The 16523-nt window shown below is 47.5% G+C and overlaps 2 protein-coding genes and 1 pseudogene across 2 annotated transcripts; 1 reads left to right on the forward strand and 2 right to left on the reverse strand.

Moving 5' to 3' along the window:
• Positions 1–6490: 6490 nt before the first annotated feature.
• LOC115326413 lies at positions 6491–7129 on the reverse strand. The gene has a single exon (XM_040215019.1). It carries the CDS (start codon positions 7127–7129, stop codon positions 6572–6574), a length of 558 nt encoding a protein of 185 aa, XP_040070953.1. The 3' UTR covers positions 6491–6571.
• Positions 7130–7412: 283 nt separating this feature from the next.
• Positions 7413–8000, forward strand: LOC115326414 (annotated as a pseudogene).
• A 27-nt stretch (positions 8001–8027) lies between these two features.
• Positions 8028–10561, reverse strand: LOC115316427. The gene is made up of 2 exons (XM_040215020.1): positions 9161–10561; positions 8028–8093 (listed from the first exon to the last, which is right to left on the reverse strand). The coding sequence occupies exons 1-2, from the start codon at positions 10559–10561 to the stop codon at positions 8028–8030; spliced, it is 1467 nt and encodes a 488-aa protein (XP_040070954.1).
• Between the last annotated feature and the right edge of the window lie 5962 nt (positions 10562–16523).

Here is a 16523-nt window from a genome sequence, read left to right on the forward strand (position 1 = left end):
ATGATTTTTGCTAAATAGAACAAAGTGGTATTTCATGCTCTACTCACTTTAGAAGCTACTTAATTGGACACTTTCTTACAGTTTGCGTGTGTAATCGTCATAGTTCCACCATTCGTCCCAGTGTGTTTTGTTTTGGTTCGACCCACAGACACGTAAAAGTTCTGTTTAACAGATAAAAGACGCGATAATAAACTTCTATATATTTTAGAAGTTATATATGCGTGAGGAACACATAGTTATTTAAATTAGCTTCAAAATAAAAAAAATATTTAAAGCTTTCCCAAATCACCTATAACGCGTCTATAGAGGATTAAAACGCCGAAAAAGATTTGCAGAACATCTTTCAGATAATTTGAAGGTGCGTTTACTTATATGTGTATCTTTGAGGTGAGGATCTTTTATTTATGCTGCCAAATCTTCACACAGGAATTAAGTATATTTTTATTATCATCGATAAATTTGACTTTATGAAGTTCACATAACCGCCTGAGACCGAGACGCAAGGACGATACTCGAAAATACGCCAGCTGCATGTTGAGTCTTCGGAAACGTGCTTTTGTTAGCTGTTTTGCAGTGTATAATACTGGGTTGCAGAGATGCCAAAAAGCACTGTGTTCACATGATATATCGGAAGGCAAATACGCGAAATGTGCAGAAATAAGGAGATGACACGTTATTTTTCTAAATAATCCCTTACACAATGCTTTACTGCAAAAAGAGAAGCATAGAAATGCATAAAATGATACTCCTAATTAAACATAAATTGCGCGAAGGGCAAACAAGATTCTTAGAATCCTAATATAAATCACGTTTGGGCATTAGCTTGCCTCAGCTCGAAACGTCGCGAGATACTGCCTCGGGACGCTAATGTTATCTTAGGTTTTACGTTCACTTGTTTTGGGACCATACTTCACTACTCTGTTCTTTATCAGTCATCTGCTCCAACATTTCATAAGGCTGCCTTATATCATCGCGAGACTGCTATAAATACTACACAACTTTACGCCTTGGACGTCTAGTGCTAGTGTTGCGAACGTCGCACTTCACCAGAAAGCTGAAGTATTTAACATAATTTGCACGTGCCGTAATCGCACTATATACTGGTTGTCATTGTGAGTTGTTGTTGCTGAAAAAATCAAATCCGGTGGGGCAAAATGCACGCTGCAAAAGGTTCGCACTCAGTGCAAGCTATGTATTTGAGAGGCACATATTTGTCTTGTTGGTGCATCGCCGTTAGGCACGACGCGAGTATCTGGCACGACGAAAACGTGCTTTCTGGCAAGGGTGTTTTAACAAATAAAAGTTGTACCCACTACCCATCTGTCACTATCGTTTCCAGGCCACCCTTTCTAGTCTGCGCCGAAAATGCGGGGCAGAGAATTCTTTACGACACAGTATGCTTTAAAACTACCCCCCTCCCCGCTACCTTTTCTTTTTTAGTTGCTCCTCAAGATACTTTTTATTCCTCAGGGATTGCCTGCTCCGTATTGGGTGGTGTTCATTCGACAATTATATTTGTCTCACTTGTTAACAGTAATTCTTCCGTGCTTTTACTTTGCACCAAACTGTGAAGTTTAAACAAAATACAGGGCGGTCGAAACTTGGAGAACTTGGGAACGACACTCCTGTGAGACTTAGAGCGGCTGCCAACGTTCGGCTATCCCCTTGAGGCCACTGGGATCTTTCTTTTCAGGTATCCCTCCCGTACACATTAATAGTTCTATGTAACGTCGGACTAATACGTTACATTTAGACCCTTTAACGCTTCTATTCCCGGTACAACTTTCTGAGGCCGTTCAGCAACAACGAAAACATGTTTGGGAGCCTCAATGGTGTGCATACACGCAAAATGGGTCGTACAGCATTTTTTTTACCTTAAGTTCAATAAATACCGCTAAGATGTAATCCCTGACGTTGATAACTTGCAAAACCATCTATTAGTTTGCCCCTCTGCGAAATGGTAGACACAGTCGAAAGACAGAAATGAAACAGCTTTCCCCTCCTCAACTCGCAATTAGAACTATCAGCCACGTGATCTGATCCTAATATATACACCGTCAGTGTTTATCATAGTCATACGGAGGGTTGGCAAAGCATAGAGCATGGGCTGATCTTCAGATATAGTTTTAGTTGGCCTATAATGCCCGAGCCCTACAAAAGCGACAGACAGAAACAAACGACAGCGGCAAGCCTTAAACCAGAGTATTTCGCGATTTGACAGGCTTTGTAGAATAAAGAAGGCTATGCTCAAACACGAGCATCGTGCACACGACGGTACCATTTGCAGGCTTGTAAACACTCGTGCTAACTTTACGAGCACCGAACAACTCAAATCCGTATAAACGTACCATCGCGAGCATGCTGCATGTGTCTGAGGCTTGTCGCTGTCGTTTTTTTCTGTTTCTAGCTCTAGTGGGACTCGGGCCCATCATAATCTTTGAGTTGAACACGAGCCGTTACCCGAATGTTTCGCGATGCTGGTTGTCATGAACCAGAGCATTCGACTCGGGATCATGACAATCGGGTACATCATGGTGTCACGTGACTCTCAGTGCAAAGTTGTGATGTCATGTGACGTCACGGTATCAACAACGTTAATAGATATAGCGACGTCCTCAATCTGAATCGACTTAACGCAGTGAGTCACGTGACGTCACGGGGTCACGTGATGTGACAATACTTTACAGCATGTCTTGACATCATGACGTCACGTGACGATGTGACACATGCCTAATCATAGTGCCAATAACAAAGTGCCGCGAAAACCCAGGATTTATTATACATTGCAATTCTGTATATGACGATTCGATCAATACGTAGAGGAATACACGTGCCACTTCTTTATTCCCAAATATAAAATTTGTAATACTAACAAAAAAAAATGCCGTGAACCGTTTTGAACCGGTTACCGTTATATTTTTTTACGGTTCAGTTCCGGTTCAGTTCCAAGATGGCGGCGAAGATTTCGGTTCGGTTCAGTTCCGGTTCGGCTAAAAATAACGGTTCTGTTCCGGTTTTCGGTTCGGTTCGGTTCCGGTTCGACACCCTGGTTGTAAGCGGTACTAAATAATGCCTGAATTTACGGGTGTCACATGAGTACCTGGGTGTCACAAAAGGCGCCAAAAAGCACCCTATTTAGAAGGGATTCGTTGACTCTCTGAGAGTTAAAAATGGTTTCATATAATTCCTCTAATTAGCAGTGTAATATAAGTACCCGAATGTAACAGAGGGCGCCAAACAGCACCCGAAGTAAGGGGTGTCGGTTGAGGCCCGTGGACTTTGAGGGGGGTGCTAAGTGATCCCGTATATCTGGGGAGTACTTGAATTCCCCAACTTGAGAGGATACCACAAACACCCCAGGGGAGTCACATATGGGACACGGTCTAACTCCCCTGAGGGGAGTACCCGTATACACCCTTTTTTCTTAGAGTGTACTTGACTGGCACAGTCACGAAATTTAGCTCTTGAAACACGGCTCGCTAAGCGGCCCATGTACCGTGCCAAAGGCCAACTTGAGTCAATTTGCAGCCGTGCCCGCCATTTCGCAATAACCTTTCACTTCACCTACGGATTTCGATACACTCTTTCTATCTTCACAAAGTATGGCTGCATTGACCGCGTAAGACAGTAAATTGACTTCAAAGTCTTGGAGTGAAAGCCCAGTTATGAAACAATTTTCGAATACCATTTTACAAGACGTTTCTAAATAGGCACTACATAAAAATTGCAACAACTGACACCCTTCCTTGTCGGATCATTACACACGAATTCGCGCAGTTGGCTCCCAATTGATTATAAGCTGTGAGGTACATGCAGTATTTGCCATTTGATAAAAAACTTGGCATGACTTTGCCCACCTCGGCATTTTCCCGTATTGTATACTTCACAGGACGCTGCACACGCTAAAATACCTTGTTCATAAGCATGGAAACTTGATCGAGGTCGTCGTCACATAGCTCAATTGCATTCCTCGCTCTGTAAACGTTTGTTAGTTCCCCTTATGATGCCACAAGGCTAGTGCTCTACAACTATTTCGTTAATAGCGTTTTGTAATTACCGGAATAAAAATGATTGAAACCTTGTAATTAACGTTACCAAGCGGAATCGGCAACCCGCAATTATCTTTGGTTTGATATTATCTTACGACTGAAACGAAAAATAATGGGTATGCCGGAAAGAGGAGGCTGCATTGTACAAACGTGCGCTATACGGAGAGCAAGTCGTCTGCTTTTGTGCGGAAGTTGCGGTGACGTCAGAACGACGCCGAGCTCTGATTGGCTTTGATTGAAAGGATAGCTGATAGACCTCAAAGGAAGCTGCCTTGAGGTCTACACACTTTCCTTCACTCTGAAAAAAAAAAGGTGTAGCTTTTACACCTCTTGTCACAAATTTTACACCCCAAAACTTCAGTTCGAAGCACAGCGCAATAACATCGAAATGGCGGCAGCAACTTTTACGAGAGGCTTGATGACGGTTGGATACGACATATTCAACAGCTAAAGTACTTATCAAAGACTTCAAAAGAAAATCAATGAGGTTTTCGCAGTAGGGCCAAGAAAACTCCGATAACTTTTTTGCATTGAGTCATACGTGCATTAGATATTTTCTTAAGTTGTACAACTCGGCTATCAAGCCGCTCGTGAAAGTTGGTACGTTCGGTTCAACCTCAGTGCGCTGTATGTCGAACTGAAGTTTTGGGGTGTCAAATATGTGACATGGGGTGTAAAAGCTGCACCTTTTTTTTTAGAGTGTCAAAACTAACCAGAGCTCGGCGTTCTGACGTCACCACAACCCCCGCGAAAGAAGCTGCCGAACTTACTCTCCGCGTTCCTTTGGTGGCGTCACTTAGCTTAGTGTCTGAAGCAAGAATTATCAGTCATTTAGAGTTACGACAAGTTTCAACTCCACGTCACTGCAACTAAGACATCTATCGGGCGTTACAGGACTCATACGCGCTGTGTTCATCAAATATCGAGAAAGCAGAGTGTCAAAGCTTACGCGCGGCCTTGTGGTAACCAGCCCGCTTTAAAAGCACCGAACCCAGGCTCGAAGCCTGAGAAAGCCGCTGCAGCCGGCTTTTGTTTTCATGCATTTGTCCATGTCGACAACGGAACTACTATTCCCTACGCCCTTCCACCCGACAGCGAACGTTATTTCTAGTGGTGGGAAGAACCATAATACTAATTGCTGTAAAATATGTTAAACGGACGGCTATAAGGGATAGGCGTTTCACCAAATTATCCGAACACCGGGCACGTAACTACACGTTCTGCACGCGCTCCACTTATCCATATAAAAGTTTTGTACTAAATAATAAAATAAGGCATTGGCGATTAGTTTTCTTTTTTTTTTTTGGCAGCCACTGTCGACGGAATTAGCGTGCGCGCGTGTATCTACAAGCATAGCCTGCTCCACGGTCCTTGGCATTTTGCGTAATTCAGCCAAACGTTTACTAATATAAAAGCATTAGCCTTTTATAGTTCTTTTTTTTAATTTTCGTACTGCAAGTTTATTCATCAACATTAAACAGTTCTGCGAGAAATAATGTGACTGGTACCCAAGTACAACCGAACATATCTAGATGTCAGCAAAATACCAAGGCAACAACTAAAGGAAGCCGGACATGTGAAGGTTAAGGCCTCCATGGAACTCGATGGAACGAATTATGCGACGAATAACTGGCGAACGCCGCCCGACGGCACGCTCGCTGTGCGCGCGACGTAGCAGCCACTGTGTTCATTACACGCGCAGACCAAAAGCCGCCGGGCAAAATTCGTCGGTCATTCGCAGCATATTCGTGCCATGGAGCCTTTAGACCTTTCTATCTTGAACTTGATCATTGTTTTGTATTCTCAGGCCGGCCTTGCTGCGTTTAACAAACACTGAGCTGCATAATGTCATTGCAGTAAAGGGGAGGTTTGGTTGCAGTATACTTTGGGAGTAAATATGTGCTAGAATGGCGAATATAAAGGTTATCCACAGATTTGTGTACGTCAATTTAAGCGCGCTTATCTTTATATCCGGTTTCTTTTCGACGTGTGCAGTCCTGTACCTGCGTAAACAACACGTGTCTCACAGCGGAAAGGTCATATAGAAAGGGAAACGCATTACTCAACTCATATTTAGTACAAAGAAGGACCGTTTTTATGTGTGTTTTATTCGCGAAAACAAAATTTTGTTATATCTTATATACATGTACGTCCTTCTCAAGGTAACAATTTCTAAAACCTAAAATAATAAAAACATAACATATTTGTTTTGCTTTAATTTGATGATATGATGATAACTCAAACGAAACTATATTCACCGTTCTGTAGAAACCGATGAGGTGCAGATAACATATTATAATATATCGTTAAATACCCGTAATACTTGAAGGCAGGGAGACCTAATCTCACTACTTCTGTTTTTTTAGTGTTGTTGTTGTTAGAACGTTCTTTATTGCCCTGTTATATATAATATATGTATACATATATATATATATACACATATACACACACATATACCATACACACATATAATGCACCATTGTCGTCTGCATCGGTGCGGGCCTAAGGATCTGCCGTTGCCGTCATGGCGGTCTGGGTGGGTGTTGGTCCCAGCGCCTTCGGCTGCTGCAAAGTCGTCCACCGGGGCCGTCGTCGTCGTAGACGAACTCCGCCAGCTTTGTCCACAGCAGGGAGACGATCGTCTTGTGACGACTGGTGGGTAGAATCCAATCAACATACGTCGCCGGACGAATCTCGTCTGGGAGTTCCTCCAGTTTTGTTTTCCGAAGGCTAGCGTGGCGCTCGCACTCCCAGACAACATGGGCAGCCGTCTCGGCACTCCGGCACCGGCGACACGCCCCCTCGTCAGGATCGTCGCCGAAGAACTTATGGCGCAGCGCCGGGGATAGGACAGTGTTGGTCGCGAGGCGGCGGACGAGGGTCTGAGTGCTCCTCGGTAGGTCATTCGGCATCGGAGGAACGGGACGCAACTGCTCGTCCGGGCGTTCCTCCCGCTCCTCACGAAAGTGCCGTAGGATTCTCCGCCTTCGCTGTTTAGCACCTTCCTTGACGACAGACGGGTCGGCGGGGCCGGCCGCCTCGCCGGCTGAGTTGTGGAATGCGTTCGGCACGGATGCCATCTGGCGAACTGCTGCTCGCGCCTCGCTGTGGGCCCACTCATTGCCGTCAATGCCCGCATGCGCGGGCACCCAGGAAATAGTAGCTTGGATGTTGAGCTTGTTTCGAAGTTCTAGGAACGCGGCGAGCAACTCGCCGACTATTCCCGTGTACATTGAGGGGCTCCCGCTCGCTCGTCTGCAAGTTTCGTACGCGCGAGTCGAGTCGGTGAACAGTAGGAGCCTGTGTGGGATGTCTGTTGGTGCAAAAGTTTGAAGAACCCACTGGGATGCTCGGAGCAGTGCCATGAGCTCCGCTTGCGTAGTGTCGATGTCTTTAGTGGTCGAAAGCGCAGCCGCGTTCGGAATGCCATGGGTGGTGTCGACCCACGCGACCGCCTGGACGTGCTTGGGGGTTCTGTCCTCTCCTTCCCCGTCGTCGCCGGTAGTCGACAGCAAGGTCTCCGCCATGTCAGTGTAGATGATGGTGTGCGTAGGCGGTGATTTGTGCGCGACGCTACGTGTGTGCGCTTTGGCAAAGCGTTTGCGTCGCTCCGAGTTGCTCGTTCCAGGTCCCATGTTTCGTGGGAGGGGTTTTACGTCGGTAAGCGTAACCGGGGCGGCCCACGGAGGGGGCGAGTGGGCGTCTGCCGGGCGGACGTCCAGACTGGGAGGCACGCCAAGCTCTTCCAATATGGAAAGCCCAGCTGTCGAGCTGCTGAGGCGGTCTCTCTGGGCGAGGAGCGCCTGTTCGGCGAGTTCCGACAGGAGGTTCATGCCGCCGTGTGCGTACAGCTCCCGGAGGGGCGTATACTTAGGCAGTCCGGTAACAATGCGGATGGCTTCGCGATTGAGTTTCTCGAGTTGCTCCGCATGCCGGGGCGTGAGGACGTGATAGTTATAGCCGTAGAGGATACGGGATTCAAGCAGCGCCGTGACGAGCCGGCGCGTTTCTCTCTCCCGCGTGCCCCACTGGAGGTGTGTGATTCTACGGATGAGGCGGAGGAGGGATCTGCACTGCAAGGCGACTTTCGTCACCCACGTGGTGCCTTTGCCATCTTGATCTATGTAGGCTCCCAGGATCCGAACGGAGGGTTTTCGCTGTATCCTTTGGCCGGCCATGCTGAGGGCGATTTGGTTGCGGACCGCCTCGGTCTTTCTGTGGGGCCCGTTTAAAACCACGACGTATTCGGTCTTCTCGGCCGAGGCGGTCATGCCCACCTTCCGAAGAAAGCCCTGTATGACGTCGAGGCCAAGTTGTAGCGTGTGCTCCTGTTCGCCCGCCGATCCCGTCGTTGCCCAGATGGTGACATCATCGGCGTATACGGCGAATTGCAGCGACGGAACCGCTTCAAGGAGTGGGGGAAGTCTTGCCATGACCAGGTTGAAGAGGGTGGGCGAGAGGACCGCGCCCTGCGGTACCCCGGCCCTGTTCGGTTGAGCGGGTCCAATGTAGTCCCCGGCTTTGATCTTGTACGTTCTGTCGTTCAGGAAACTCTTAACGAAGTTGAGAAGGTGGCCGCACACTCCGGCAAGCTCTGCGCTCTAGATGACCGCCTCGTGAGGGACGGTGTCGAAGGCCTTTCGAACGTCCACCGCCACCACCGTTCTCGTCTGCACTTTCGAGTAGGCGTCAAGGACCTGGTGGCGCAGCATAAGGAGAATGTCTTGCGTGCTCATCCCGTGGCGGAATCCTAGTTGATGTGGGTGGAGAGGGTAGTTCCTCTCGAGATGCCACATGAGTCGCTCGAGGACCATACGTTCAGTGAGTTTACACAGGTTGCTGGTAAGGGAAATGGGCCGGAGGTTAGTGAGCTCATTCGGTGGCTTGCCCGGTTTTGGGATCGGTATCACCAGGGATTCGCGCCAGGAGCTCGGGAAGTTGCCCGTCGTCCAAATTTCGTTGATCGCGTCAAGGAGAAGCTGGAGGTGGAGTTCAGGGAGGTTGCGCAATTCTGAGATGGTTATCAGGTCTGGGCCAGGTGCGCTGCGGGCGTTCGCCCTTGCTAAAGCTGCGTGAAGTTCGCCCATTTGAAACGGTTGGTCCATGCCGACCTGCTCCGGTGTTTGGAGATCCAATGCCTGGAAATCTCCGATCATCTGGGACGGTGTCGCGGAATCTCGGGAGTATATGGTGGGATCCGGTGAAGCCGCAGGCTGAGGGAAGAACACTGCCCCAGCCTGGAGCGCCAGCTGCTCCTCCGAGATTCGCATGCGTAGAGCCGCTGTCTGCGCCGCGGTGCGTCTCTTGGCTTTGCCCTGCCAATTGCGAAAGATGTGCCATATGCGCGGTCCGCTCATGTTACCGTTGAAGCTGGAGCAAAGGTCGCACCATCTGTCTGTAGAGAGTGTATTTGCGTAATCGCGCGCCTCAGTCGTTATAAGGTTCAGACGGCATCGCAGTCCGGGCGTTCGTCCTCTCTCTCTGTACGCACACAGAGCGTCGAGGCGTTGTTTCCATAGGTTAGCCAGGTGCAAGTCCGGCGACGGCTTGTCCTCCGCCACTTGAAAGTGCTGGGTAGATGACCTTTTGGCTTCGTGTATTGTCCGTAGGAGGTGGGCCAGTTCGTGCGTTTCCGGGTCATCGCCTGGTGTGGTTACGGGTGTTTGCTCCAGCTCTGCGCGGAAGGCGTCCCAGCAGACGACGCTCGTAGTTCGTTTCGGCGCCGTTATCTTGTGGCCGCGCAAACGAATGAAGATGGGCAGGTGGTCGCTCCCCCACGTGTCTGCTCCTAGTTCCCAGAAGAGGGCCCGCCGCCGGTTCGTCCATGTGAGGTCGGTCGTGGTGTCGCCCTGGCGGGCGTGCTGGCCAACTCGCGTTGGTAAGTCCGGATCGTTGAGCAGGCTAAGGTGGTTGTCCTCCATTGCGGAAACGAGGTTCGAACCGTGGTATGTGTCGGTGCTCGATCCCCAGCACGTGTGGCGTGTGTTGAAGTCGCCGCCGATGACAACGAGGGCATCGGGGTGCATTTTCCGCAGGTCTTCGACCCAGGACCAGTCAATGGTGACGCTGTGGCGGATCGACGGTCGGACGTATATCGACACCACCACGACCTTACATTGGGGGAGTTGGAGGGCCACACCCACGACCTCTTGATGTTGCGTGCACCAGCGCTGGAGGTCCAGCTCGTCGTGCGAGATGCGGGCAGCCACTAGGACCGCCGCGTTGCCCCTGTAAATGACGCCGTGCGGCGGCGCTTTGCCGCCCGGACCGTTCGGCGTTCGTTGGCGATGCGGGATGGTGGGTCGCGTATACGTGTCGTAGCCGGGCAGCGAGAGGTTCGGATCCTGGGCCTCCTGCAGAAGCAGCACTACTGGTCTTGTCCCTGCTGGGTAGCGGAGAAGAAACTCTGGCTTCTTGCGGGCGAAGGTTCTGCAATTCCATTGGAGAAACCACGCTGCCCTCTCCTGGGTCGTCCCGGGTTGCGTCTTAGATTGTGGGTTGGTGTTCGCCATGGTAGCGTCCCACGAAAGTTTGGCTCCCTAGGAGCTGTTGGAGTAGTTCTCTTACCAGTGGAATTAAGTTGTGATGCAGAATCATTTCTGTCACTATGCACTGTTGGTGGTAATTTTGCAGCGCCAATTCGCTCTGATTTTCAGGGTGTCCGCATTTGCATTGCGTTGGTGGCGCGGAGGTTGCAGCCATACTCGACATGGTGGAGAATAGAGGAGGCGCAGCAGCAGGAGCGTCCTTCCGTGGTGTTGGCAGCGCCCCCGTCGCGTCCGCTCTCGGGGGTAAAGGGAAGAGGGGAAGAGGAGCAGCCGAGGGCTGATGTTTCGGTGTGGGGGAGGGCGGGTCCCCCTCACTCGGATAGACCCCAGGGGAAGACCAGTTAGAGTCGGCCTGTTTGGAGGCGTGTTGGGGGTTGGGGTGGGGACCACTTGCCGCTTTGAAGGGAAGGCCGGTTGTTCTCCTCGGATGTCTGCTTTCGTCGTGGTTCTTTTTGGAGCCGTCTTGTTCGTTTAAGTTGGACCTGTTTGTGGAGCGGCTTCGGCTTTTTTCTCGTGTGCCTCCGCCGCGCCGCGAGATTTCCGAGGTCCGTCGAACCGAGTCTGTTCGGCGCATGTCCACGTCGCCACAGAGTAGGTCGCGGTGCGATGCTAAGTTTGCTCCACAGATGGGCAGTTCCGGCAAGCCGAAGGGCTCGATGTGTTGGCCCCCTGTCATTCCTCTTCGCAGTTGGGACCGCTCGCGAGGTGCCGGCACGGATTTTCCACGTATATTGTGTCCTTTGGCTGCCGTACTTCCGCGTAGGCTGCTGCGCTTGGAGTGCTGACCGTGTCCTTTGCTCAACGATGGTGGCTGCCCCGGGGCGTCCTCGTCTCCCCGAATCCAAGTAAACTGACGCTTGGAAAGTGATCTTCCCCTTCGGCGTTGGATTGTTGTGGCGCCCTTGCGCCGAGGACTGATGTTGCGCGCGGCGCGCTCCGCGGGCAGCCTTGGTTGTGTGGCAGCTGTGGATTTATCGCGTCGGCCGGCGGAGAGCGCTGCTGCAAAGGTGGGACTCCACGTTCGTATGTTGTTTTCCTCCTGCGACTGTCTTCGGGATGTCGGAGCAAGCGGGGGCTCTTCTATGGTAGACTGCTGATCGTAGTTGTAGGACACCTGGCGCAAATGGTGTGCACTTCCCACAATTCTTGTTTTCGCGAAACTTCAGAGGAAATCCCGCGATGTTTCTTTTTAAATAAGTCAAAATAAGCGCATTCATCGTGCTGAGTTAATTTACCTTTGCTTATTCATCATTTATTGACAATAAACAGCCTGCGTCACAGGATTATTATGGCGGGTACTTTAAAGCCTAATACTATTACCGCAAATACCTCGCTTGTGGAACATGTACAGGAAACAACTCAGTGAATGTTGTTCACTAAACATAAACTTTGTTAAAATATGACGCTTAAAAGCCGGGACCACTTTCTGTTGTTGTCTGTAAAGTAAGTGAATTTTTTGAACTAAATATCTTTGGGCTTCAAATTCTGGATACGTCCGATGTATCATTAGACTCTGGGATCGGGATACGTCAGACGTACCTTTAGGCAGAGCGACACAAAAATAAACGAATTGAACCCCCCACTGTAGGGAATTGGTCAAATTTATTTGTTATTGACTAGTCGTCGTAGAGCGATACAATAATTATTACACGGTATGTTGAACGTTGAATGTAACATCGACACTACAAAGTATTTAACTCGCCGACAGGTTCGTGCCACGAGAAATTGTCATATTAAGGCTCTTGCTCTCCTTGTATATCGAAGCAATTCTTTTGAACTTTCGCTTTTCTAACGCACCTTCGAGGAATATAATAGACGTTGTGAAGCACAATTAAATTTGATATCAGCTGAATAATGTTTCAATATTTTTTAATGTTGTTCGTGGAAAGGAGTATTGTTGCATTTCTGCATATATTTCTACTGAGCAGTTTGGCGTATTTCCGTTATTTTTTCAATACCTTCTTTTGAATGAAATCTTTTAACCCTCCTGCCATAACCTCCAAAAGGAGGTTGGCAACCAGCAAAAAAATTAATAAAATATTAAATGTAAATATATGGTGGGTGGCGTGATGAGAATTTTGGAGTTGTTTCACGCTTGTATTTGATTTTAGGAACCCTTATATCTTGCTTAATTTTTTTATCTCTTTAGTAAGGTCGCATTAGAATTTGCATCTTTGACATGGAATTCGTCACTAAATATTAGGCATGAATATTGAAAATGTTCAAAAATAATTCGTACTGTGTATGACAGGTATTTATCACGTCGAATTTATTGTCATTATGAATATCTCCTAAAATATCCTTTTTCAAGTTTGTACGGAAAAGGGAGGCTCCTAACTTCATTTTCTGCACATCAGCTTGAGAACTGCGTTAGTCGCTGGGCTCAAATCATCTGTAAATTGTTATGTATATTTTCGCTCTACCAGGCATTTAATATTTTCAGATATTTACTGCCCCTGCAACATTCAACTTCTTACTCGAATTCAGACTCCTTACAAAAATGCACAGCGGATCTCGACATCTGTACACCAGCCTGAGTTCCTTCGGCTGTTGACAAATTCGACATTTTTTTTTTATTTATATTTTTTTATTTTTAATCTAAAATCATATTTGCGCTTTCAATGTGATCATGTATATATTTTTTGTGGTGTTTTTGCGGATCTGCATTAAACTACAGATTATTCTGTTTGTTTTTGCGCACTTTGAATAAAAAAAGATATTTAATATTAATCTTTCACACATTAGCGAATGAGGCAACAAGTTCAACATACTATCGAATTCGAGACCTTTTGCAACGAAACTAAAGGTTGCGCTTTAACATTTCACTGCAACGTGGAAGTAAGTTTCCAGAATTATTAGTTGACATTTTTCTTACTGAATAAAGGTCACTTCCTACAGAGTTATGAAACAGAAACTTCTGTCAATAAACGGAGTTAGAGAAATTATAAGGTAGCATTTTTGGCCATCTGTTATTTGATCCTATTAGCGATTCTATAAACAATCATTTTTCGCTTGTGATTTTGACCACTATTAAAAATGTACAGATAACCGTAAAATCAATGATTCCAAACAAAAGAAGACCAAATATAAAGTTTTTTCATGCAATTACTCTTCATGTTCCTACTTGTCTGTTCTAGAAAAGAGCATAACATTGTTTATATATAGCTATTTATCAAGATAAATGTATTCAATTCAGAAAGATCATTTTTGCCAATATAGAGTCAATTCTTAGGCCAACGCAGTAGCCCGATGTCATTCAGGAACTTATTTTTCTTTGAAATGCAGTAGTGCATGAGAGTGGACACTACTGTGTGTAATTGTATCGACAGATCTCATGGTCTCCCCTCAGGGTCACCTACACTTGCAGGTGTTTGGAGAGTGGTGTCACTACGTACTCCGAGCTATACGGATTCGCATGGCCACGTCCGGATGAGCGTCGCTTTCCGGTGTCCGGGGAAGAGGGCCTCCAGGTGGTTGAGCCCTGCCCATGAATTGTTGGACCCTAAGGGGCCCCCGGGTGAGGCAACACGCACCTCGGTCCCCACTTCTCGTAGACTGGGATCCTGTTTTGGCCTAGCCAGGAGGATTAAGTCCATCGCCTCTTCTTCTACTTGACGCCAATCGCTCTCAGAGCGCAAATGGTTCGTTTCCTTCCACCTCGCAGCGGGAAAAGAAGGCCATGGAGTTATCCACCGACTCCACAGAATCACCGCCACCTTCCAAGGGAGGTATAAAACCTACCACCGAAAAAGCGGACCAGAAGAAAAACAACCTCCTCGTGTCACTCCCAAACAAATGTAACTCAGCATTTGTTCGCTTAGTTCCAGCTGTAAATTCCACGTTTTGAAAATGATATTTATTAAGCTGTGTGATGGGTCATTTTAGTTTTATGCAGTGAAACCGCCGAAGTGTCCTTCACAATATAGATTATGTTTATTTGTTACATTATTAGCTACGTCCTATAGCTCTAGCATTGAAGGGTACCTATTTCACGTCCACAAAACTTGTGGACGTGAAACAACTCTTGCGCAGACTGGAATGACATGTGCCAACATCCCCTTTGATATGCCTCTCAAAGCCGTGGCAGCACCAGTTCTTACGGACCGTCTGATTACTGTTGTTTCACTGTACGTTCTATCCTACACTACCCTACACATTCATGACCTCCAAGAAGTTTGTTACTCAATTTCCACAACCTTTTAATCTTAGACGATTATAATGCTCAGCACACCATGTAGGACATTGGACAAATTGATTTCCGCGGAAAAATCGAGGATTTTAACGTCTTCAATTTTATGTCTTTTAACTAACAAAGTCCCAAAGTTTCGGGTCGCGCAAAACTCTTTCACCTGAATTGATTTATACATTTTATTGCCATCATAGCTAACTTACTTGGAAAGTTTTAGAGAGTCCATTCGGGCGTGACCACTTTCCAGTTCTTTTAGAGAGTGTGATCGACGTCCTCGGAGTTCAGAGACGTATGTCCAACACTTCGGAGACGTATGGAAGCAGAAGAGGAAGCCAGCTGCTCATTCAGAAACGTATCAAAGATGCCAGCTTGGCATAAGGCATGTTTTTTTTTTCCATCGTCAGAGAGCCGAGAGGACCATTGTCACCCACAATGTCTTCGATCGACAAGGTGCTCAAGCTGCTCGGTTACAAGCTCGACCGCAAGCTGAAAAACAACAAGGCTTGCTTCCGCGAACACCGCCGGCCGGCCCACACTGGTGCCAACTTTCGGATTTCCACCACGGGGCTGCTGGACTCCCTGCATGATCGGAAACTCGGCCGGATCGTCTGCGTGTTGGGCAAGTAGGGAGCCCTCACCAGGCGCTTGAGCCTGGCCAGCTAGAAGCCAGCAGCGTAGGGACGTCCTGTGAAGACCAGTGTCGCAAAGACTGCAGCTAGTCCCGACGCTCTTATTCACGCTGTTTATCATCCCATCATCGTCATAGTTACCACGACTAATTTGTATTATACAGCTCTATCGTTTTTAGAATTGAAGCAGCATGCCTTCAAGGTAAGTGCGATTTCCTTCCTGCGACGCGCGGCTCTCGCCGAGATGAATATATCATATCATATCACATCGTATGTCTAGGTGGAAACTATACAATGCGGACTGAAGGTTTCAGCCTAGCTGCTACTCTTGATACTTCACATTGGCCATTCTGTCCCCGAATAAGGCTACAACACATAGTGCTCAGCAAAGTATTCAATGCTGCAGTGCACTTCACCCTACGTACTTCGAGCAATCTACAAAAGAAAAAAAAATCACAAGTAATGGCGGCACAAAGATTGGTCAACCACCCTTAAAAGACAAAATAGAGCGTGGTATGTTTTCCGTAGATACCCCATTCTGGAAAACAAGATTGAATTTAACATACGAAAAGCGCGAGCACGCTGGACAAGGAACCCGGCACAAAAGCCGTCTTGGTTAAAATATATTTAATCTATAAGTAGGTTCGTTACGGATAAAATGGTTTGGAGTCCTGTACGGTAAATCAAAGATGACTATCGGGTTTTTATTATAGAGGTATTTAATCTGCCTCTGGGGTGCATCAAAGATGCAGCTAATCTTCTTGCTCAGCATTTTCCTAGTTTATGCTTAGTTCTGATATTAGTGCCAAATTTAACCAGCTAAAATCTCGCGCAAGCTTTTCTATTGCGTCTTTCTTTTTTGGTGGAGGGGGAGGGGTGTGTTAACTCGAAGCCATAAAATTGGCCCTTCACAATGTGCGAAATAGAACAAGCTCTCGATATAGATAAAGATGTCAGCACCGGGGCCAGGCTCACTGCACTATGCTATGCTTCTAAAGTTGCCACAACCCTCGCTCGCAAGCCTCCTCCTTCCTTTTAGCTCTGGGAATAGCATGCTTTCGTCATGCATAGAAGTAGGCTTACATTATACCACTTCTGAAAGACGGCA

Source organism: Ixodes scapularis, unplaced genomic scaffold (genome assembly GCF_016920785.2).
Source record: "Ixodes scapularis isolate PalLabHiFi unplaced genomic scaffold, ASM1692078v2 PGA_scaffold4__175_contigs__length_147842914, whole genome shotgun sequence".
Classification (NCBI taxonomy): domain Eukaryota; kingdom Metazoa; phylum Arthropoda; class Arachnida; order Ixodida; family Ixodidae; genus Ixodes; species Ixodes scapularis.

What these genes read in the sequence shown, in the direction of transcription:
- LOC115326413 (XM_040215019.1), bottom strand. Translation starts at nt 7,129, where the DNA reads ATGGCATCCGTGCCGAACGCATTCCACAACTCAGCCGGCGAGGCGGCC.
- LOC115316427 (XM_040215020.1), bottom strand. Translation starts at nt 10,561, where the DNA reads ATGGCGAACACCAACCCACAATCTAAGACGCAACCCGGGACGACCCAG. An exon ending in ATCTCCAAACACCGGAGCAG is followed by an intron (nt 8,094 to 9,160) that starts GTCGGCATGGAC and finishes CCTCATCCGTAG; the next exon opens with AATCACACACCTCCAGTGGG.